This window comes from Panulirus ornatus, chromosome 12 (assembly GCF_036320965.1).
Source record: "Panulirus ornatus isolate Po-2019 chromosome 12, ASM3632096v1, whole genome shotgun sequence".
Classification (NCBI taxonomy): Eukaryota; Metazoa; Arthropoda; class Malacostraca; order Decapoda; family Palinuridae; genus Panulirus; species Panulirus ornatus.
The window spans coordinates 16,431,505-16,456,644 of record NC_092235.1 but is presented as its reverse complement, the minus strand read 5'-3'; the positions used below and the strand labels follow the sequence as shown (position 1 = coordinate 16,456,644).

Here is a 25,140-nt window from a genome sequence, read left to right as displayed (position 1 = left end):
AAAATCACTGTGACCTTGACTTTTAATGTCTTGTTCACCTTGTGCTCTTCCCTTTTTTGAGTCATACCTTTCATATTTGTGGAGATATCTTTATGAAACAAGTATTTTGAGTGACCATGGATTTTAAGGTCCAGGCCAAATATGCAGAAAATTTTGTTTGTGTGTAAATTCCTTATTTGTGGTGATAACACTATGAAGCTTGAAACATATTTCTAATCATTTAGTCAGTCGTAAACCTCAATCCATTCATTGCTTCAGAAGCATGTTACCAAATATGTCAATCCACTATGCACACTTAGTATTTTGTCACAAACTGAGATTTGATTACATTGTAGTCTCTGTTGGCTGGCCCATAATTGGTTACCCAACTGAAAAATGAATCAGTTGAGCTGCCTCATTCCAGTGTCTGCATGTGTCCACATGGGCATGTTGTATAGCCACCACCTGCTTAAGCATTAGAGCATTCTTTTACCCTTGAAAGAAAAGAATATTGTTGGATGTGTGTATCTAATGAGGAAGAAAATCTTTCTGCCCTTGCATCCATGGCATCCTTGTGTGTCCCTCTTATGGGGATGCATTGGAGCATTCTTGATCCCTTGTAAAAAAGGAGAATGCTGGATGAATCAGTGAAGTGAGAAAGATCTCATTCAGAGTTGCCTGAAGAGGATAATGAATTGGAATTGTACAGTGTTGGTGAGTGTTTTGCTGACTTTTGTTCATTGGGGATAAGAAAACTAAGGGCACCACAAGGGTTGATTAGGTCACTGTGACCCTGGAATGTAAAGTCAAATATGTGCTATTAAACACATGCTTTGGTTTTGGTGCATCATGTAATACAAGACAGCTGGAGAGTGGATGTGAGCAAATGCTCACCCAGCCAGCCCACACAACCACCAAAAGAAGCTGTAGAAAAACAGACTGGCCAGCATTCACACAGTACATAAAATCTAAAGGCCAAAACTTTATCACTGATAATTACCCTTCCTCTGGCTATACCGTCTCATGTCTCAACAGCACCACAAACAGGCCAGCAAGAATTACATACAACATAAAAAGCGAGCAGTGTAATCTAAGCTATTTTCTTCTGTTATGTATCTCTTTTGCCTGCTCTCTTTGGAAATTCCTATCAAGGGGGTGGCATTGCAAAAGAATCTCCACTCATCACTACCCTTACATGCTTCCTTTGCATACACCATTCCATGCATTCTTCCTCCATTTCTTTCCCTCTCGTACTTTTCCACTCTATTTCCTCATGTCACAGAACGTCTTCCTCTCACACCATCTCCTTTTATTGTACTATCATGCACTCTCCTTGTAAACTACCTGTCATGCATTCTTTCCACATCCTTAAACCACCTTAAAGTATTATGTTTCACCCACTCTAACACTCCACAACTCATTTCCTTTGCATTCCCTTCCAAACCAAATCTCTTATACACCCCCTTCATTACTTTCTTCATTACATGTAGTCATGCCATATGCTCAGCTTAAATAAGTTATTTCCACAACCTGGATTCTTGATTACTGTGACTTATCCCATGTCCACATTTTGGTTGCAAGGTTAGGAAGACATCCAACTGCATTTTGGATTTCACAGGACCTCTAATTGCAATGATATTTACTCTGGTTATAGAACTGGTTATAGAACTATCCTCCACAGTGTAATTACCACAGAATGTGATCAGCAATTTGTACTTGCCTTGTTTCCTCATTGAGCCCTGCCTCCCATCTAATCTTCCTCGTGTCCTTTTGAACCACTCAAGTCCTTTTTGTTAACCTTTTCCACTTGTAGAGGGGATCTTTTTCACAATTTTTTGTCCTCAGTATATAATTATTTTCTTTATTTCATAGGGGTACCACCTAACCCAAAGAATGAGGTTACACCAGAAACCAAGGAATTACCCAAAGGTCTACAAATCTGGCGAGAAGCAGTAAGCAAAACAGAGACTGCTGCTCAGCTTGCAATGTGTACTTACATGTTGGAAACAGCAGTAGCATGGGATAAGAGTATCATGAAAGCTGTAAGTATTGATATGCTCCCTGTTGGTACTTATTTAGTCTTTGTAAAATGACTTGATTTTTTATGCCTGAGATTTTATTACTAATTCATATATTTGTATTAACTCCTTGTGTTAATCAGCAATTTGGATGTATCCAGCACATTTTTCCTAATTACAGTAGACTTACCATTCCTATGTGATTAATTAAAAGTGACTCAGACTTTTTTCTTTTATTACAGTACTGCCAATTTTGCCATAGTGGAGATCACGAGGAAAAGCTGCTCTTGTGTGATGGCTGTGACAAGGGCTACCACACCCACTGCTTTAAACCACCCATGAACAATATTCCTGATGGTGACTGGTAGGTGCAAATTGTCATATTTTGTTCTCATGAATATGATTTGCTGATTTATGGCTGCCTGTTGATTTGTCCTGAGTAATTCAATCAGAACAGTGGAGCATTTTTCACTTTGCACATATTTTATTGAACTTATCCAACCTTGCCCATTTATATCAGTCATGTAATATAACATTTCTTCCCTTTAGCATGTATGATCATATGGATCTTGCGATATGATACCCCAAACTGCATGGCAGGTTGGAGTCCATGCTAGTGGCAGATTTGTGTGAGGGACTCCAGAGGCTAGTGTCTGAGTTTGTGAGTGTATGAAAGGAGACATATGAGAGCAAATGTGAATAAAAGTAAGGTTAAAAGGTTTTAGCTTTGAAGAGAAACAGGTTATCTGGAGTGTGGGTTTGATTTAGAGAGAACTTGTAGTGACTATGGCAGCAAATGGAACTATGGGAACTGAAGTGACCCATAGAGTGTGTGAGGGGGCATAGGCCTTTAGTGCACTGAGGAACATTTAGAAAGAAAGATTACTATCTTTAAGGGCAAATATGGAATAGTATTCCTTTTGGTGCTTTATAGATAGATAGAAATGTAAAAGACAGGATGAATGTGCTTGAAATAAAATTTTGAGGTCAGTATGTGGCATATGTGTTGATTGAATCAGAAAAGGGTAAGAAAGGGGTATGGTAATGAGAGTATTACAGAATAGCCTAAGAGGTTTTATAGAAATAGTCAGGCTATCGGGAGAGGATGAGTGAGGAAAGAATGACTAGGGGATATACATATCAGAAGTGGAAAGAACAAGAAAATGTGGGAAACGAGGAGGTGGAAGTGTGAATTAGAGCAGTGTGTTTGACATGAGACAGCATATTGTTAGTGTGCTGAATCAGGGTGTATGAAGAGGTTGGGGTAAACAATGGAAAGGAAAGGTTCTTGAGGTCAGATTGTGGATAGGGGGCTCAGGTTTTGGTACATTACACATGACAGCTAGGGAGTGGATGTAGGTAAATAAGATATTTTCTTCATATGTTCCTAGTGCTACCTCTGCATTGCAGGAAATGGGGAACATGTAGAAAAGAAAGATTCCTTTCCCCTATCAGGAACAGAAGTCCACATTAAGGCCAGGCCTTAAATGAAATATAGAGAGGTTAATAAAAGGAAAACAGAAGGGACAATGAATTATCTGCAAATTTTGGAGAAGTGAAAAACTTCTCTTTTAAACTGTGCCTGTTTATAATTGTTGGAAAAGACATTGAGAGGGTAGAGTTCCAAAGCTTCAAAGTGTAGGGAAAGAAGCAGTTATCAAAATGGCGCACCCTTGGAGTTGCCAGTGGCCAGTCAGTGATCAAGTGTTCACCAGCTTTCTGAGAATCGCTTGTTTATCTAGTGGTGAAAGAATACTGTCGAAGAATGAAAAGACACTCAAGAAACAGGTGATAGAGTCAACTTACACTGTCAATAAGAAGAACTTTTGGTGATGGTATATTTATTTATGTAATTTTGCTTTGTCGCTGTCTCCCGCGTTAGTTAGGTAGCGCAAGGAAACAGACGAAAGAATGGCCCAACCCACCCACATACACATATATATACATACACATCCACACACGCAAATATACATACCTATACATCTCAATGTACACATATATATACACATACAGACATATACATATATATACATGTACACAATTCATACTTTCTGCCTTTATTTATTCCCATCGCCACCCCACCATACATGGAATAACAACCCCCTCCCCCTCATTTGTGCGAGGTACCGCTAGGAAAAGACAACAAAGGCCCCATTCGTTCACACTCAGTCTCTAGTTGTCATGTAATAATGCACCAAAACCACAGCTCCCTTTCCACATCCAGGCCCCACAGAACTTTCCATGGTTTCCCCCAGACGCTTCACATGCCCTGGTTCAATCCATTGACAGCACGTCGACCTCGGTATACCACATCGTTCCAAGTCACTCTATTCCTTGCCCTCCTTTCACCCTCCTGCATGTTTAGGCCCCGATCACTGAAAATCTTTTTCACTCCATCTTTCCACCTCCAATTTGGTCTCCCACTTCTCCTCGTTCCCTCCACCTCTGACACATATATCCTCCTGGTCAATCTTTCCTCACTCATTCTCTCCATGTGACCAAACCATTTCAAAACACCCTCTTCTGCTCTCTCAACCACACTCTTTTTATTTCCACACATCTCTCTTACCCTTACATTACTTACTCGATCAAACCACCTCCCACCACATATTGTCCTCAAACATCTCATTTCCAGCACATCCACCCTCCTGCGCACAACTCTATCCATAGCCCACGCCTCACAACCATACATCATTGTTGGAACCACTATTCCTTCAAACATAGCCATTTTTGCTTTCCGAGATAATGTTCTCGACTTCCAAACATTCTTCAAGGCTCCCAGAATTTTCGCCCCCTCCCCCACCCTATGATTCACTCTCACTTCCATGGTTCCATCCGCTGCCAGATTCACTCCCAGATATCTAAAACACTTTACATCCTCCAGTTTTCTCCATTCAAACTTACCTCCCAATTGACTTGACCCTCAACCCTACTGTACCTAATAACCTTGCTCTTATTCACATTTACTCTTAACTTTCTTCTTTCACACACTTTACCAAACTCAGTCACCAGCTTCTGCAGTTTCTCACATGAATCAGCCACCAGCGCTGTATCATCAGCGAACAACAACTGACTCACTTCCCAAGCTCTCTCATCCACAACAGACTGCATATTTGCCCCTCTTTCCAAAACTCTTGCATTCACCTCCCTAACAACTCCATCCATAAACAAATTAAACAACCATGGACACATCACACACCCCTGCCGCAAACCTACATTAACTGAGAACCAATCACTTTCCTCTCTTCCTACACGTACACATGCCTTACATCCTCGACCACACCATGTATTCTTAATACCTTCCACAGAGCATCTCTATCAACTCTATCATATGCCTTCTCCAGATCCATAAATGCTACATACAAATCCATTTGCTTTTCTAACTATTTCTCACATACATTCCTCAAAGCAAACACCTGAAACCACACTGCTCTTCCCCAATCTGATGCTCTGTACATGTCTTCACCCTCTCAATCAATACCCTCCCATATATTTTACCAGGAATACTCAACAAACTTATACCTCTGTAATTTGAGCACTCACTCTTATCCCGTTTGCCTTTGTTCAATGGCACTATGGAAGCATTCCGCCAATCCTCAGGAACCTCACCATGAATCATACATACATTAAATAACCTTACCAACCAGTCACCAATACAGTCACCCCCTTTTTTAATAAATTCCACTGCAATACCATCCAAACCTGCTGCCTTGCCGGCTTTCATCTTCCACAAAGTGATGGTGTATTGATAAAGTATCTCACCAATATGTTTGTGGTTGGAGTGTGTTGGGAAGATGTCATATCAATACATTCCTTCTATTGGTTTTTCATTTCATCTTGCATAAGTTAAGGACTGTTAGACTTTTTAATTTTTATACTTATGATATTCTTTCAGTTCATGAGAGAAATAGTTTTTCTGTTTACTATTTTGGTATCCAAGATGTATTTTGGTCTTTAACAGACCAGTCTGGTATTGTGGTCTTTAAGAGAGCAGTCTGTTGAGAGCACACTGACTAAATGATTATGTTGTTTTATTGATTCGCTATGACTTTTTTCATATTTTAGTCCAACATTGTTTTACTGACTCTGTTGAACACAAATGGGCGTTTGGATGACATTCATCATGCATGCCTTTTGGGGAATATAGTCAATCTACAGAGATGGAATTCTTACCTAGCTCTGCCTGCCTTTGTTTCAAACTTCCTTTCTTTACCTTCATATTTGTTTATCATTTCCTGCATTAGCAAGGTAACACCAGGAACATGCAAAAAATGCCTCATTCACTCACATCCATTATGTATCTTTCATGTGTAATGCACCGAAACCACACCCTATCACCAACCAGGCGGCACAAACCTTTCTGGTTTTCCCTTGGCTTTCTCATATGCCTTGTTTCACTACTCTGATAGCATGTTGTCCTCTGTATGCCCCATTGCTGCAATTTGTGATATGTCCTTCTACTGCCTATTCCCTTCAGGAGCTTCTTCAGTGGGCTGGCTATGGCAGAATAGTCTTCATAACTGGTGAACTACAATGCTGTTTTTAAGTTTTTAGTGCTTCACCCTTGACAGGTCACTGGCAATGGGCAACCCTAGCTCAATTTAGTTTCTCCTACAGATACATTGAATTATGTTTTTCATATATTTTTTATGTAAAGTTCCCTTAAGTAGGTTTGTCCCTAATTCAGAAAATGGTAGGAGAAATAGATGATATAAAAAGAAGCCTTAACAAGCATTAGAAATTATCTTTTGTTCATAACATTTAATATACAATGAATAAATGATGTGGTGAATGGTAAATCCCATATGTACATGTGTATATATGTATATGGCTGTAGGGGAAAAAGAATACTTCCCACACATTCCTCACGTGTCGTAGAAGGCAACTAAAGGGGACGGGAGCAGGGGGCTGGAAACCTTCCCCTCCTTGTATTTTAACTTTCTAAAAGGGGAAACAGAAGAAGGAGTCACGCAGGGAGTGCTCATCCTCCTCAAAGGCTCAGATTGTGGTGTTTGAATGTGTGTGGATGTAACCAAGATGAGAAAAAAGGAGAGATAGGTAGTATGTTTGAGGAAAGGAACCTGGATGTTTTGGCTCTGAGTGAAATGAAGCTCAAGGGTAAAGAGGAAGAGTGGTTTGGGAATGTCTTGGGAGTAAAGTCAGGGATTAGTGAGAGGACAAGAGCAAGGGAAGGAGTAGCACTACTCTTGAAACAGGAGTGGTGGGAGTATGTGATAGAGCGTAAGAAAGTAAACTCTAGATTGATATGGGTAAAACTGAAAGTTGATGGAGAGAGATGGGTGATTATTGGTGCGTATGCACCTGGACATAAGAAGAAAGATCATGAAAGGCAGATGTTTTGGGAGCAGCTGAGTGATTGTGTTAGTAGTTTTGATGCATGAGACTGGGTTATAGTGATGGGTGTGATTTGAATGCAAAGGTGAGTAATGTGGCAGTTGAGGGAATAATTGGTGTTCGTGGGGTGTTCAGTGTTGTAAATGGAAATGGTGAAGAGCTTGTAGATGTATGTGCTGAAAAAGGACTAGTGATTGGGAATACCTGGTTTAAAAAGCGAGATATACATAAGTATACATATGTGAGTAGGAGAGATGGCCAGAGAGCGTTATTGGATTATGTGTTAATTGATAGGCGTGCGAAAGAGAGACTTTTGGATGTTAATGTGCTGAGAGGTGCAACAGGAGGGATGTCTGATCGTTATCTTGTGGAGGCAAAGGTGAAGATTTGTAGAGGTATTTAGAAAAGAAGAGAAAATGTTGGGGTGAAAAGAGTGGTGAGAGTAAGTGAGCTTGGGTAGGAGACTTGTGTGAGGAAGTACCAGGAGAGACTGAGTACAGAATGGAAAAAGGTGAGATCAAAGGAGGTAAGGGGAGTGGGGGAGGAATGGGATGTATTTAGGGAAGCAGGGATGGTTTGCACAAAAGATGCTTGTGGCATGAGAATTGTAGGAGGTGGGCAGATTAGAAAGGGTAGTGAGTGGTGGGATGAAGAAGTAAGATTACTAGTGAAAGAGAAGAGAGAGGCATTTGGACGATTTTTGCAGGGAAATAATGCAAATGAGTGGGAGAGGCATAAAAGAAAGAGGCAGGAGGTCAAGAGAAAGGTGCAAGAGGTGAAAAAGATGGCAAATGAGAGTTGGGGTAAGAGAGTATCAGCAAATTTTAGGGAGAATAAAAAGATGTTTTGGAAGGAGGTAGATAAAGTGCATAAGACAAGGGAACAAATGGGAACTTCAGTGAAGGGGGCTAATGGGGAGGTGATAACAAGTAGTGGTGATGTGAGAGGAGATGGAGTGAGTATTTTGAAGGTTTGTTGAATGTGTTAGATGATAGAGTGGCAGATGTAGGGTGTTTTGGTCGAGATGGTGTGCAGAGTGAGAGGGTTAGGGAAAATGATTTGGTAAATAGAGAAGAGGTAGTAAAAGCTTTGCAGAAAATGAAAGCCAGCAAGGCAGCAGGTTTGGATGGTATTGCAGTGGAATTTATTAAAAAGGGGGGTGACTGTTGTTGACTGGTTGGTAAGGTTATTTAATGTATGTATGACTCATGGTGAGGTGCCTGAGGATTGGCGGAATGCTTGCATAGTGCCATTGTACAAAGGCAAAGGGGATAAGAGTGAGTGCTCAAATTACAGAGGTATAAGTTTGTTGAGTATTCCTGGGAAATTATATGGGAGGGTATTGATTGAGAGGGTGAAGGCATGTACAGAGCATCAGATTGGGGAAGAGCAGTGTTGTTTCAGAAGTGGTAGAGGATGTGTGGATCAAGTGTTTGCTTTGAAGAATGTATGTGAGAAATACTTAGAAAAGCAAATGGATTTGTATGTAGCATTTATGGATCTGGAGAAGGCATATGATAGAGTTGATGTAGATGTTCTGTGGAAGTCATTAAGAATATATGGTGTGGGAGGCAAGTTGTTAGAAGCAGTGAAAAGCTTTTATCGAGGATGTAAGGCATGTATACATATAGGAAGAGAGGAAAGTGATTGGTTCTCAGTGAATGTAGGTTTGCGGCAGGGATGTGTGATATCTCCATGGTTGTTTAATTTGTTTATGGATGGGGTTGTTAGGGAGGTGAATGCAAGAGTTTTGGAAAGAGGGGCAAGTATGCAGTCTGTTGTGGATGAGAAAGCTTGGGAAGTGAGTCAGTTGTTGTTCGCTGATGATACAGCACTGGTGGCTGATCCATGTGAGAAACTGCAAAAGTTGTTGACTGAGTTTGGTAAAGTGTGTGAAAGAAGAAAGCTGAGAGTAAATGTGAATAAGAGCAAGGTTATTAGGTACAGTAGGGTTGAGGGTCAAGTCATTTGGGAGGTAAGTTGGAATGGAGAAAAACTGGAGGAAGTGAAGTGTTTTAGATATCTGGGAGTGGATTTGGCAGTGGATGGAACCATGGAAATGGAAATGAATCATAGGTTGGGGGAGGGGGCGAAATTTCTGGGAGCAGTGAAGAATTTTGGAAGTTGAGAACATTATCTCGGAAAGCAAAAATAGGTATGTTTGAAGGAATAGTGGTTCCAACAATGTTATATGGTTGCGAGGCGTGGGCTATAGATAGAGTTGTGCGAAGGAGGATGGATGTGCTGGAAATGAGATGTTTGAGGACAATATGTGGTGTGAGGTGGTTTGATTAAGTAATAATAGGGTAAGAGAGGTGTGTGGTCATAAAAAGAGTGTGGTTGAGAGAGCAGAAGAGGGTGTTTTGAAATGGTTTGGTCACATGGAGAGAATGAGTGAGGAGAGATTGTCCAAGAGGATATATGTGTCAGAGGTTGAAGGAACGAGGAGAAGTGGGAGACCAAATTGGAGGTGGAAAGATGGCGTGAAAAAGATTTTGAGTGATTGGGGCCTGAACATGCAGGAGGGTGAAAGGCGTGCAAGGAATAGAGTGAATTGGATCGATGTGGTATACCGGGGTTGACGTGCTGTCAATGGATTGAACCAGGGCATGAGAAGCGTATGGCGTAAACCATGGAAAGTTCTGTGGGGCCTGGATGTGGAAAGGGAGCTGTGGTTTCGGTGTAATATTACATGACAGCTAGGGACTGAGTGTGAACGAACGTGGCCTTTGTTGTCTTTCCCTAGTGCTACATTGCGCACATGAGGTGGGAGGGGGTTGTTATTTCATGTGTGTGGGGGGGGGGGACGATGGGAATGAATAAAGGCAAACAGTATGAATTATGTACATGTGCATATATGTATATGTCTGTGTGTGTTTATATATGTATACGTTGAGATGTATAGGTATGTATATTTGCGTGTGTGGATGTGTATGTATATACATGTGTATATGGGTGGGTTGTGCCATTCTTTCGTGTGTTTCCTTGCACTACCTCGCTAACACGGGAGACAGCGACAAAGCAAAATAGATAGATAAAATATGTATATGTTAGCTGGTGACTGAGTTTGGTAAAGTGTATGAAAGAAGAAAGTTGAGAGTAAATGTGAATAAGAGTAAGGTTATTAGGTACAGTAGGGTTGAGGCTCAAGTCAATTGGGAGGTAAGTTTGAATGGAGAAAAACTGGAGGAAGTGAAGTGTTTTAGATATCTGGGAGTGGATTTGGCAGCGGATGGAAGCGGAAGGGAATCATAGGGTGGGGGAGGGGGTGAAAATTCTGGGATCCTTGAAGAACGTGTGGAAGTCGAGAACATTATCTCGGAAAGCAAAAAAGGGTATGTTTGAAGGAATAGTGTTTCCAACAATGTTGTATGGTTGCAAGGCTTGGGCTATGGATAGAGTTGTGCGCAGGAGGGTGGATGTGCTGGAAATGAGATGTTTGAGGACAATATGTGGTGGGAGGTGGTTTGATTGAGTAAGTAATTATAGGGTAAGAGAGATGTGTGGTAATAAAAAGAGTGTGGTTGAGAGAGCAGAAGAGGGTGTTTTGAAATGGTTTGGTCACATGGAGAGAATGAGTGAGGAAAGATTGACCAGGAGGATATATGTGTCAGAGGTGGAGGGAAGATGAGAAGTGGGAGACCAAATTGGAGGTGGAAAGATGGAGTGAAAAAGATCTTGAGTGATCGGGGCCTAAACATGCAGGAGGGTGAAAGGCGTGCAAGGAATAGAGTGAATTGGAATGATGTGGTATACCGAGGTCGACGTGCTGTCAGTGGATTGAACCAGGGCATGTGAAGCGTCTGGGGTAAACCATGGAAAATTCTGTGGGGCCTGGATGTGGAAAGGGAGCTGTGGTTTCGGTGCATTATTACATGACAGCTAGAGACTGAGTGTGAACGAATGGGGCCTTTGTTGTCTTTTCCTAACAGTACCTCACACACATGAGGGGGGAGAGGGTTGTTATTCCATGTGTGGCGAGGTGGCGATGGGAATGAATTAAGGCAGACAGTATGAATTATGTACATGTGTATATATGTATATGTCTGTGTGTGTATATATGAGTCCACGGGAAAATGAAACACGAAAAGTTCCCAAGTGCACTTTTGTGTAATAATCACATCATTAGGGGATGTATATCAACTGACTGTTATATTTCTCTCTTGTGTCTCCCCTGATGATGTGATTATTACACGAAAGTGCACTTGGGAACTTTTCGTGTTTCATTTTCCCCGTAGACTCATAGGAATATCTTGATCACCCCAAAATTGTGATCCTTTCCCATATATATGTATACATTGAGATGTATAAGTATGTATATTTGCGTGTGTGGACATGTATGTATATACATGTGTATGTGGGTGGGTTGGGCCATTCTTTAGTCTGTTTCCTTGCACTACCTCGCTAACACGGGAGACAGCGGCAAAGCAAAATAATAATAATAACGTATATGTTGATATGTTTGTTTATGACCATATATATTCTATATTTTTATTTTATACTTTTTCCCACGTTAGCAAGGTAGTGCAAGGAAACAGATGAAAGAATGGCCCAATGCATGCACATGTTTATACATAAACGCCCACGCACGCGTATATACATACCTATACATTTCACTGTATACATATACATATATACACATGTACATATCCATACATGCTGCCTTCATCCATTTCTGTTGCCACCCTGCCACACATGAAAGGGCACCCCCCTCCCCCGTGCACATTCAAGATAGTGCTAGGAAAAGACAACAAAGGCCACATTCATTCGCACTCTGTCTCTAGCTGTCATGTGTAATGCACTGAAACCACAGCTCCCTCTCCATGTCCAGGCCCCACAAACCTTTCCATGGTTTACCCCAGACACTTCACATGCCTTGTTTCAATCCATTGATAGCACGTCGACCTCGATATACCACATTGTTCCAATTCACTCCTTCCACGCCTTTCACCCTCCTGTATGTTTGGGGCCCCGATTGCTCTAAATCTTTTTCACTCCATCCTTCCACCTCCAATTTGGTCTCCCACTTCTCCTCTTTCCCTCCACCTCTGACACATATATCCTCTTGGTCAATCTTTCCTCACTCATTCTCTCCATGTGACCAAACCATTTCAACACACCCTCTTTTGCTCTCTCAACCATACTCTTTTTATTACCACACATCTCTCTTACCCTTTCATTACTTATTCGATCAAACCACCTCACACCACATATTGCCCACAAACATCTCATTTCCAGCACATCCACCCTCCTCCGCACAATCCTATCTATCACCCATGCCTTGCAACCATATAGCATTGTTGGAACCAGTATTCCTTCAAACATACCCATTTTTGCTCTCCAAGATAACGTTCTCGCCTTCCACACATTCTTCAACGCTCCCAGAACCTTCACCCCCTCCCCCACCCTGTGACTCACTCCTGTTTTCATGGTTCCATCCACTCCCAGATATCTAAAGCACTTCACTTCCTCCAGTTTTTCTCCATTCAAACTTACCTCCCGGTTAACTTGTCCCTGAACCCTACTGTACCTAATAACCATGCTCTTATTCACATTTGCTCTCAGCATTCTTCTTTCACACACTTTACCAAACTCAGTCACCAGCTTCTGCAGTTTCTCAACTGAATCAGCCACCAGCACTGTATCATCATCGAACAACAACTGACTCACTTCCCAAGCTCTCTCATCCACAACAGACTGCATACTTGCCCCTCTCTCCAAAACTCTTACATTCACCACCCTAACAACCCCATCCATAAACAAATTAAACAGCCATCACAACATCACACACCCCTGCCACAAACTGACATTTACTGGGAACCAATCACTTTCCTCTCTTCCTACTCGTACACATCCCTTACATCCTTGATAAAAACTTTCACTGCTAGCAACTTAACGTCCACACCATATACTCTTAATGCCTTCCACAAAGCATCTCTATCAACTCTATCATATGCCTTTTCCAGATCCATAAATGCTACATACAAATCTATCTGTTTACCCAAGTACTTCTCACATGCATTCTTCAAAGCAAACACCTGATCCACACATCCACCTACCACTTCTGGAACCACACTGCTCTTCCCTAATCTGATGCTCTGTACATACCTTTACCCTCTCAGTCAATACCCTCCCATATAATTTACCAGGAATACTCAACAAAGTTATACCTCTGTAATTTGAACACTCAGCTTTATCCCCTTTGCCTTTGTACAATGGCACTATGCATGCATTCTGCCAATCCTCAGGCTTTTTATTATGAACCATACATACATTGAATATCCTCATCAACCAGTTAACAACACAGTCACCCTTTTTTGATAAGTTCTACTGCAATACCATCCAAACCCGCCACCTTGCTGGCTTGCCGCAAATCTTTCATTACCACTTCTGTGTCTACCAAACCATTGTCCCTGACCCTCTGACTTCGCACACCACCTCGACCATTTCCATTTACAACACTGAACACCCAATGTACACCAGTTATACTCTCAACTGCCACATTGTTCACCTTTGCATTCAAATCACCCATCACTATAACCCGGTCTCATGCATCAAAGCTGCTACTGCTCGCTCAGCTGCTCCCAAAACACTTGCCTCTTATGATCATTCTTCTCTTGACCAGGTGCATAGGCACCAATAATCACCCATCTCTCTCCATCCACTTTCAGTTTTCCCCATCTCTTTCTTACACTCTATCACATATTCCCACAACTCCTGCTTCAGGAGTAGTGCTACTCCTTCCTTTGCTCTTATCCTCTCAACATCTCCTGACTGTACCCCCAAGACATTCCCAACCTCTCTTCCCCTTTACCCTTAAGCTTCATTTCACTTAGAGCCAAAACATCCAGGTTCCTTTCCTCAAACAACCTACCGATCTCTCCATTTTTCTCATCTTTCTTACATCCACACACATTTAGCCACCTCAATCTGAGCCTTCGAGGAGGATGAGCATTACTCGCATGACTCCTTTATCTGTTTCCACTTTTAGAAATTTAAATACAAGGAGGGTAGGGATAGGGGAGAAAGAATACTCCCCACATATTCCCTGTGTGTTGTAGAGGGCGACTAAAGGGGGCGGGAGCAGGGGCTGGAGACCCTCCCCTCTCTGTATTTAACTTTCTAAAAGGGGAAATGGGTGAAGGAGTCATGCGGAGAGTGCTCATCCTCCTTGAAAGCTCAGACTGGGTTGTCTAAATGTGTGTGGATGTAATCCAAATAAGAAAAAAGGAGAGATAGATAGTATGTTTGAGGAAAGGAACCTGGATCTTTCAGCTGTGAGTGTAACGAAGCTCAAGGGTAAAGGGGAAGAGTGGTTTTGGAATGTTTTTGGAGTCAGGGGTTATTGAAAGGACAAGAGTAAAGAAAGGAGTAGCACTCTTCTTGAAGCAGGAGTTGTGGGAATATGTGATAGAGTGTAAGAAAGTAAACTCTAGATTGATATGGGGAAAACTGAAAGTGGATGGGCCTCTGCACCTGGTCATAAGAAGAAAGATCATGAGAGACAAGTGTTTTGGGAGCAGCTAAATGAGTGTGTTAGTAGCTTTGATGCACGAGACTGGGTTATAGTGATGGGTGATTTGATTGCAAAGGTGAGTAATTTGGCAGTTGAGGGTATAATTAGTGTACATTGGGTGTTTAGTGTTGTAAATGAAAATGGTGAAGAGCTTGTAGATTTGTGTGCTGAAAAAGGACTGGTGGTTTGGAATACCTGGTTTAAAAAGAGAGATATACATAAGTATATGTATGTAAGTAGGAGATATGGCCAGAGGGTGTTACTGGATTACATGTTAATTGATAGGCGTGTAAAAGTGAGACTTTTGGATGTTAATGTGTTGAGAGGGGCAGCTGGAGGGATGTCTGATGACTATCTTTTGGAGGCGAAGGTGAAAAGTTGTAGAGGTTTTCACAAGACTGAATGTTGGGGAGAAGAGAGTGGTGAGAGTAAGTGAGCTTGGGAAGGAGACTTGTGTGAGGAAATACCAGGAGAGATTGAGTGCAGAATGGCAAAAGGTGAGAGCAAATGACTTAAGGGGAGTGCTGGAGGAATGGGATGTATTTAGGGAAGCAGTGATGGCTTGCGCAAAAGATGCATGTGGTATGAGAAAGATGGGAGATGGGAAGATTAGAAAGGGTAGTGAATGGTGGGATGAAGAAATAAGACATATTGAAACAGAACAGCGAGGTGTTTTGACAGTTTTTGCAGGGAAGTAGTGTAGATGACTGGGAGATGTATAAAAGGAAGTGGTAAGGGGTTAAGAGAAAGGTGCAAGAGGTGGAAAATAGGGCAAATGAGAGTTGGGGTGAGATTATTAGATTTTGGTGAGAATAAATTTTGAAGGAGGTAAATAAAATCCGTAAGACAAAAGAAGAAATGGGAACATCAGTGAAGGGGGCAAATGGGGAGGTAATAACAAGTAATAATGAAGTGAGAAGGAGATGGAGTGAATATTTTGAAAGTTTGTTGAATCTGTTTGGAGCTGTGATTTCGGTGCATTATACATGACAGCTAGAGACTGAGTGTGAACGAATGTGACCTTTGTTGTCTTTTCCTAGCACTACCTCGCATGCATGTCGGGTGATGGGGTTGTTATTTCATGTGTGGCGAGGTGGCGATGGGAGTAAATAAAGGCAGACAGTATGAATTATGTACATATGTTTATATGTATATGTCTGTGTATGCATATATATGTCTACCTTGAAATGTATAGGTATGTATATGTACGTGTGTGGACGTGTATGTATATACATGTGTGTGTGGGTGAATTGGGCCATTCTTTCGTCTGTTTCCTTGCAATACCTCGCTAATGCGGGAGACAGCGACATAATATAATAAAAAGATTTTTTTTTTTCCGCTGTCTCCCGCGTTTGCGAGGTAGGGCAAGGAAACAGACGAAAGAAATGGCCCAACCCACCCCCATACACATGTATATACATACGTCCACACACGCAAATATACATACTTACACAGCTTTCCATGGTTTACCCCAGACGCTTCACATGCCCTGATTCAATCCACTGACAGCACGTCAACCCCGGTATACCACATCGATCCAATTCACTCTATTCCTTGCCCTCCTTTCACCCTCCTGCATGTTCAGGCCCCAATCACACAAAATCTTTTTCACTCCATCTTTCCACCTCTAATTTGGTCTCCCTCTTCTCCTCGTTCCCTCCACCTCCGACACATATATCCTCTTGGTCAGTCTTTCCTCACTCATTCTCTCCATGTGCCCAAACCATTTCAAAACACCCTCTTCTGCTCTCTCAACCACGCTCTTTTTATTTCCACACATCTCTCTTACCCTTACGTTACTTACTCGATCAAACCACCTCACACCACACATTGTCCTCAAACATCTCATTTCCAGCACATCCATCCTCCTGCGCACAACTCTATCCATAGCCCACGCCTCGCAACCATACAACATTGTTGGAACCACTATTCCTTCAAACATACCCATTTTTGCTTTCCGAGATAATGTTCTCGACTTCCACACATTCTTCAAGGCTCCCAGAATTTTCGCCCCCTCCCCCACCCTATGATCCACTTCCGCTTCCATGGTTCCATCCGCTGCCAGATCCACTCCCAGATATCTAAAACACTTTATTTCCTCCAGTTTTTCTCCATTCAAACTTACCTCCCAATTGACTTGACCCTCAACCCTACTGTACCTAATAACCTTGCTCTTATTCACATTTACTCTTAACTTTCTTCTTTCACACATTTTACCAAACTCAGTCACCAGCTTCTGCAGTCTCTCACATGAATCAGCCACCAGCGCTGTATCATCAGCGAACAACAACTGACTCACTTCCCAAGCTCTCTCATCCCCAACAGACTTCATACTTGCCCCTCTTTCCAAAACTCTTGCATTCACCTCCCTAACAACTCCATCCATAAACAAATTAAACAACCATGGAGACATCACACACCCCTGCTGCAAACCTACATTCACTGAGAACCAATCACTTTCCTCTCTTCCTGCACGTACACATGCCTTACATCCTCGATAAAAACTTTTCACTGCTTCTAACAACTTGCCTCCCACACCATATATTCTTAATACCTTCCACAGAGCATCTCTATCAACTCTATCATATGTCTTCTCCAGATCCATAAATACTACATACAAATCCATTTGCTTTTTAAGTATTTCTCACATACATTCTTCAAAGCAAACACCTAATCCACACATCAGATATATATATATATATATATATATATATATATATATATATCCCTGGGGATAGGGGAGAAAGAATACTGCCCACGTATTCCCTGCGTGTCGTAGAAGGCGACTAAAAGGGAAGGGAGTGGGGGGCTGGAAATCCTCCCCTCTCATTTTTTTTTTTTAATTTTCCAAAAGAAGGAACAGAGAAGGGGGCCATGTGAGGATATTCCTTCAAAGGCCCAGTCCTCTGTTCTTAACGCTACCTTGCTAATGCGGGAAATGGCGAATAGTATGAAACAAAAAGAAAAGAGATATATATATATATATATATATATATATATATATATATATATATATATATATATATATATATATATGTATATATATAGTGATGGGTGATTTGAATGCAAAGGTGAGTAATGTGGCAGTTGAGGGAATAATTGGTATACATGGGATGTTCAGTGTTGTAAATGGAAATGGTGAAGAGCTTGTAGATTTATGTGCTGAAAAAGGACTGATGATTGGGAATACCTGGTTTAAAAAGCGAGATATACATAAGTATACTTATGTAAGTAGGAGAGATGGCCAGAGAGCGTTATTGGATTACGTGTTAATTGACAGGCGCGCGAAAGAGAGAATTTTGGATGTTAATGTGCTGAGAGGTGCAACTGGAGGGATGTCTGATCATTATCTTGTGGAGGCTAAGGTGAAGATTTGTATGGGTTTTCAGAAAAAAAGAGTGAATGTTGGGGGTGAAGAGGGTGGTGAGAGTAAGTGAGCTTGGGAAGGAGACTTGTGTGAGGAAGTGCCAGGAGAGACTGAGTACAGAATGGAAAAAGGTGAGAACAATGGAAGTAAGGGGAGTGGGGGAGGAATGGGATGTATTTAGGGAATCAGTGATGGATTGCGCAAAAGATGCTTGTGGCATGAGAAGAGTGGGAGGTGGGTTGATTAGAAAGGGTAGTGAGTGGTGGGATGAAGAAGTAAGAGTATTAGTGAAAGAGAAGAGAGAGGCATTTGGACGATTTTTGCATGGAAAAAATGCAGTTGAGTGGGAGATTTATAAAAGAAAGAGACAGGAGGTCAAGAGAAAGGTGCAAGAGGTGAAAAAAAGGGCAAATGAGAGTTGGGGTGAGAGAGTATCATTAAATTTTAGGGAGAATAAAAAGATGTTCTGGAAGGAGGTAAATAAAGTGCGTAAGACAAGGGAGCAAATGGGAACTTCAGTGAAGGGCGCAAATGGGGAGGTGATAACAAGTAGTGGTGATGTGAGAAGGAGATGGAGGGAGTATTTTGAAGGTTTGTTGAATGTGTTTGATGATAGAGTGGCAGATATAGGGTGTTTTGGTCGAGGTGGTGTGCAAAGTGAGAGGGTTAGGGAAAATGATTTGGTAAACAGAGAAGAGGTAGTAAAAGCTTTGCGGAAGATGAAAGCCGGCAAGGCAGCAGGTTTGGATGGTATTGCAGTGGAATTTATTTAAAAAGGGGGTGACTGTATTGTTGACTGGTTGGTAAGGTTATTTAATGTATGTATGACTCACGGTGAGGTGCCTGAGGGTTGGCGGAATGCGTGCATAGTGCCATTGTACAAAGGCAAAGGGGATAAGAGTGAGTGCTCAAATTTCAGAGGTATAAGTTTGTTGAGTATTCCTGGTAAATTATATGGTAGGGTATTGATTGAGAGGGTGAAGGCATGTACAGAGCATCAGATTGGGGAAGAGCAGTGTGGTTTCAGAAGTGGTAGAGGATGTGTGGATCAGGTGTTTACTTTGAAGAATGTATGTGAGAAATACTTAGAAAAGCAAATGGATTTGTATGTAGCATTTATGGATCTGGAGAAGGCATATGATAGAGTTGATAGAGATGCTCTGTGGAAGGTATTAAGAATATATGGTGTGGGAGGAAAGTTGTTAGAAGCAGTGAAAAGTTTTTATCGAGGATGTAAGGCATGTGTACGTGTAGGAAGAGAGGAAAGTGATTGGTTCTCAGTGAATGTAGGTTTGCGGCAGGGGTGTGTGATGTCTCCATGGTTGTTTAATTTGTTTATGGATGGGGTTGTTAGGGAGGTGAATGCAAGAGTTTTGGAAAGAGGGGCAAGTATGAAGTCTGTTGGGGATGAGAGAGCTTGGGAAGTGAGTCAGTTGTTGTTCGCTGATGATACAGCGCTGGTGGCTGATTCATGTGAGAAACTGCAGAAGCTGGTGACTGAGTTTGGTAAAGTGTGTGAAAGAAGAAAGTTAAGAGTAAATGTGAATAAGAGCAAGGTTATTAGGTACAGTAGGGTTGAGGGTCAAGTCAATTGGGAGGTGAGTTTGAATGGAGAAAAACTGGAGGAAGTGAAGTGTTTTAGATATCTGGGAGTGGATCTGGCAGCGGATGGAACCATGGAAGCGGAAGTGGATCATAGGGTGGGGGAGGGGGCGAAAATTCTGGGGGCCTTGAAGAATGTGTGGAAGTCGAGAACATTATCTCGGAAAGCAAAAATGGGTATGTTTGAAGGAATAGTGGTTCCAACAATGTTGTATGGTTGCGAGGCGTGGGCTATGGATAGAGTTGTGCGCAGGAGGATGGATGTGCTGGAAATGAGATGTTTGAGGACAATGTGTGGTGTGAAGTGGTTTGATCGAGTAAGTAACGTAAGGGTAAGAGAGATGTGTGGAAATAAAAAGAGCGTGGTTGAGAGAGCAGAAGAGGGTGTTTTGAAATGGTTTGGGCACATGGAGAGAATGAGTGAGGAAAGATTGACCAAGAGGATATATGTGTCGGAGGTGGAGGGAATGAGGAGAAGTGGGAGACCAAATTGAAGGTGGAAAGATGGAGTGAAAAAGATTTTGTGTGATTGGGGCCTGAACATGCAGGAGGGTGAAAGGAGGGCAAGGAATAGAGTGAATTGGAGCGATGTGGTATACCGGGGTTGACATGCTGTCAGTGGATTGAATCAGGGCATGTGAAACATCTGGGGTAAACCATGGAAAGCTGTGTAGGTATGTATATTTTGCGTGTGTGGACGTATGTATATACATGTGTATTGGGGTGGGTTGGGCCATTTCTTTCGTCTGTTTCCTTGCGCTACCTCGCAAACGCGGGAGACAGCGACAAAGCAAAAAAAAAAAATATATATATATATATATATATATATATATATATATATTATCCCTGGGGATAGGGGATTAAGAATACTTCCCATGTATTCCCTGCGTGTCGTAGAAGGCGACTAAAAGGGGAGAGAGCGGGGGGCTGGAAATCCTCCCCTCTTGTTTTTTTTTTTTTTTTTAATTTTCCAAAAGAAGGAACGGAGGGGGCCAGGTGAGGATATTCCAAAAAAGGCCCAGTCCTCTGTTCTTAACGCTACCTCGCTAATGCGGGAAATGGCGAACAGTTTAAAAGAAAAAGAAAAGATATATATATATATATATATATATTTATTTATATTTATTATATATATTATATATATATATATATGATTTGGTAAACAGAGAAGAGGTAGTGAAAGCTTTGCGGAAGATGAAAGCCGGCAAGGCAGCAGGTTTAGATGGTATTGCAGTGGAATTTATAAAAAAGGGGGGTGACTGTATTGTTGACTGGTTGGTAAGGTTATTTAATGTATGTATGACTCATGGTGAGGTGCCTGAGGATTGGCGGAATGCGTTCATAGTGCCATTGTACAAAGGCAAAGGGGATAAGAGTGAGTGCTCAAATTACAGAGGTATAAGTTTGTTGAGTATTCCTGGTAAATTATATGGGAGGGTATTGATTGAGAGGGTGAAGGCATGTACAGAGCATCAGATTGGGGAAGAGCAGTGTGGTTTCAGAAGTGGTAGAGGATGTGTGGATTAGGTGTTTGCTTTGAAGAATGTATGGAGAAATACTTAGAAAAGCAAATGGATTTGTATGTAGCATTTATGGATCTGGAGAAGGCATATGATAGAGTTGATAGAGATGCTCTGTGGAAGGTATTAAGAATATATGGTGTGGGAGGAAAGTTGTTAGAAGCAGTGAAAAGTTTTTATCGAGGATGTAAGGCATGTGTACATGTAGGAAGAGAGGAAATTGATTAGATCTCAGTGAATGTAGGTTTGCGGCAGGGGTGTGTGATGTCTCCATGGTTGTTTAATTTGTTTATGGATGGGGTTGTTAGGGAGGTAAATGCAAGAGTTTTGGAAAGAGGGGCAAGTATGAAGTCTGTTGGGGATGAGAGAGCTTGGGAAGTGAGTCAGTTGTTGTTCGCTGATGATACAGCGCTGGTGGCTGATTCATGTGAGAAACTGCAGAAGCTGGTGACTGAGTTTGGTAAAGTGTGTGGAAAAAGAAAGTTAAGAGTAAATGTGAATAAGAGCAAGGTTATTAGGTACAGTAGGGTTGAGGGTCAAGTCAATTGGGAGGTGAGTTTGAATGGAGAAAAACTGGAGGAAGTGAAGTGTTTTAGATATCTGGGAGTGGATCTGGCAGCGGATGGAACCATGGAAGCGGAAGTGGATCATAGGGTGGGGGAGGGGGTGAAAATTCTGGGGGCCTTGAAGAATGTGTGGAAGTCGAGAACATTATCTCGGAAAGCAAAAATGGGTATGTTTGAAGGAATAGTGGTTCCAACAATGTTGTATGGTTGCGAGGCGTGGGCTATGGATAGAGTTGTGCGCAGGAGGATGGATGTGCTGGAAATGAGATGTTTGAGGACAATGTGTGGTGTGAGGTGGTTTGATTGAGTAACGTAAGGGTAAGAGAGATGTGTGGAAATAAAAAGAGCGTGGTTGAGAGAGCAGAAGAGGGTGTTTTGAAGTGGTTTGGGCACATGGAGAGAATGAGTGAGGAAAGATTGACCAAGAGGATATATGTGTCGGAGGTGGAGGGAACGAGGAGAAGAGGGAGACCAAATTGGAGGTGGAAAGATGGAGTGAAAAAGATTTTGTGTGATCGGAGCCTGAACATGCAGGAGGGTGAAAGGAGGGCAAGGAATAGAGTGAATTGGAGCGATGTGGTATACCGGGGTTGACGTGCTGTCAGTGGATTGAATCAAGGCATGTGAAGCGTCTGGGGTAAACCATGGAAAGCTGTGTAGGTATGTATATTTGCGTGTGTGGACGTATGTATATACATGTGTATGGGGGGGGGTTGGGCCATTTCTTTCGTCTGTTTCCTTGCGCTACCTCGCAAACGCGGGAGACAGCGACAAAGTATAATAAAAAAAAAATAATATATATATATATATATATATATATATATATATATATATATATATATATATATATATATATTTGTATATGAGTGGTTGGATCTTTCTTCTGTGTCCTGGAACTACCTCCCTGACGTGGGAAACTGTGATCAAGTATATTTAGAATGATGATATTTTTTTCATACTTTTGTCATTAGTAGGTTTTTATCAAATGTTTGAATAGTATCATAAGTATCTTCATTTTTTTCATACTTTTGTCATTAGTAGGTTTCTATCAAATGTATGAATAGTATCATAAGTATCTTCATTTCTTTCATTCACACTCACCATTTCCTGCATTTGCGAGGTAGCGTTCAGCAACAGATGACCCCCTCAGAGGGAAAATTTCATTTGGCCCTCACCTCTGTTCCTTGTTTTGGAAAAGTAAAACTGGAGGGGAGGATTTCCAGCATCCCACTCTCACTCCTTTTAATCATTCAGGGAATACATGGGAAGTACTCTTTCTCCCCTATCCCTAGGGATAAAGTATCTAAATATTCAGAAAAATATAGGAGAAGATATGTGAATAGATTGGTGATTGTTCAGTATCCCCACCTGGCTGGCCGAGTGAATGTGAGTTTTGTCCTTCTTTTTAAAATAATGGGGTTTAATTGGGAAGTGTGCAAAAAGTAAATTGAAAGAAGAAGGCACAGAATATTTTGACACCATTTTACTAGATATTTTGGATATAGAGTGAGTTTCTTCTTTTTTTATTCTCTTTACTCCATCTTTATGACTTTTAAGTGTATTGATATCTCATTATTGTTTTCCAGGTACTGTTATGAGTGTGTCAACAAGTTTAGTGACAGTTCACAGCGTCACTGCTTGGTATGTGGAGGGACAGAAGGGAGGACTCTGGTGCATTGCTCTGTTTGTCCCCGTGCATATCATACTAGCTGCATTACTCCTAATTTAGCCAAGGTTTGTATCAAATTTTTATGTAGGCTTCTTATTTTCAGGAAACAAAACTAAGCCTCCCCATATATGCCAGAGATCTTATACTTGTACACTTACAGCAGTTTTGTTTTCTACTTTACATTTCTGCTAGTACAGCAATATGTGACACTGAATTTATTTTCTTATTGGTATTATTGATTTGCCACGAACCACTCAGTCTCTGTTTCACACACATGCTTTATTCTCTAGGTGAATATTCCTCTTTGGATTCAGAAACTTTTATTTTACTCCATGCATTCATAATACTTTCCACAAGACCTTTCTCTCACTCTTGTCATACACTTCTTTCAGATCCATAAATACTACATACAATTATTTTTATTTTTTCTTATTATACCTAATCACTGTTTCCCACATCAGCAAGGTTGTGCCAGAAAACAGACGAAGAATGGCCCATCCACTCATATTCATTTATTTATTTATTATACTTCGTCACTGTCTCCCGCGTTAGCGAGGTAGCACAAGGAAACAGATGAAAGAATGGCCCAACCCACCCACATACACGTATATACATACACGTCCACAGACGCACATATACATACCTATACATCTCAACATATACATATATATACAGACACAGACATATACATATATACATAAGTACATAATTCATACTGTCTGCCCTTATACTTTCCTGTTGCCACCCCGCCAAACATGAAATGACAACTCCCTCCCCGCATGTGCGCAAGGTAGTGTTAGGAAAAGGCAACAAAGACCACATTCATTCACACTCAGTCTCTAGCTGTCATGTATAATGCACCAAAACCACAGCTCCCTTTCCACATCCAGGCCCCACAAAACTTTCCATGGTGTACCCCAGACGCTTCACATGCCCTGGTTCAATCCATTGACAGCACATCGACCCCGGTATACACATCGTTCCAATTCACTCTATTCCTTGCAGGCCTTTCACCCTCCTGCATGTTCAGGCCCCAATCACTCAAAATCTTTTTCACTCCATCTTTCCACCTCCAATTAGGTCTCCCACTTCTTGTTCCCTCCACCTCTGACACATATATCCTCTTTGTCAATCTTTCCTCACGTATTCTCTCCATGTGACCAAACCATTTCGAAACACCCTTTTCTGCTCTCTCAACCACACTCTTTTTATTACCACACATCTCTCTTACCCTTTCATTACTTACTCGATCAAACCACCTCACACTACATATTGTCCACAATATTCTCATTTCCAGCACATCCAGCACAACTCTATCTATAGCCAACGCCTCGCAACCATATAACATTGTTGGAACCACTATTCCTTCAAACATACCCATTTTTGCTTTCCGAGATAACGTTCTTGCCTTCCACACATTTTTCAAGGCTCCCAGAACTTTCGCCCCTTCCCCTACTCTATGACTCACTTCCGCTTCCATAGTTCCATCTGCTGCCAAATCCACTCCCAGATATCTAAAACACTTCACTTCCTCCAGTTTTTCTCCAT

General features: G+C 41.6%; 1 protein-coding gene across 33 annotated transcripts in view; it reads left to right on the top strand.

Moving 5' to 3' along the window:
• Positions 1-25,140, top strand: part of tou (bromodomain adjacent to zinc finger domain 2B toutatis) — a 1,094,933-nt gene that overhangs the window by 994,111 nt on the left and 75,682 nt on the right. For all 33 annotated transcript variants that reach the window (XM_071667361.1, XM_071667356.1, XM_071667362.1 and 30 more), the window contains 3 exons: positions 1,852-2,021; positions 2,240-2,361; positions 23,510-23,657. In XM_071667361.1, coding sequence (XP_071523462.1) covers positions 1,852-2,021; positions 2,240-2,361; positions 23,510-23,657 — 440 coding nt within the window. The remainder of the gene's footprint in view (positions 1-1,851; positions 2,022-2,239; positions 2,362-23,509; positions 23,658-25,140) is intronic.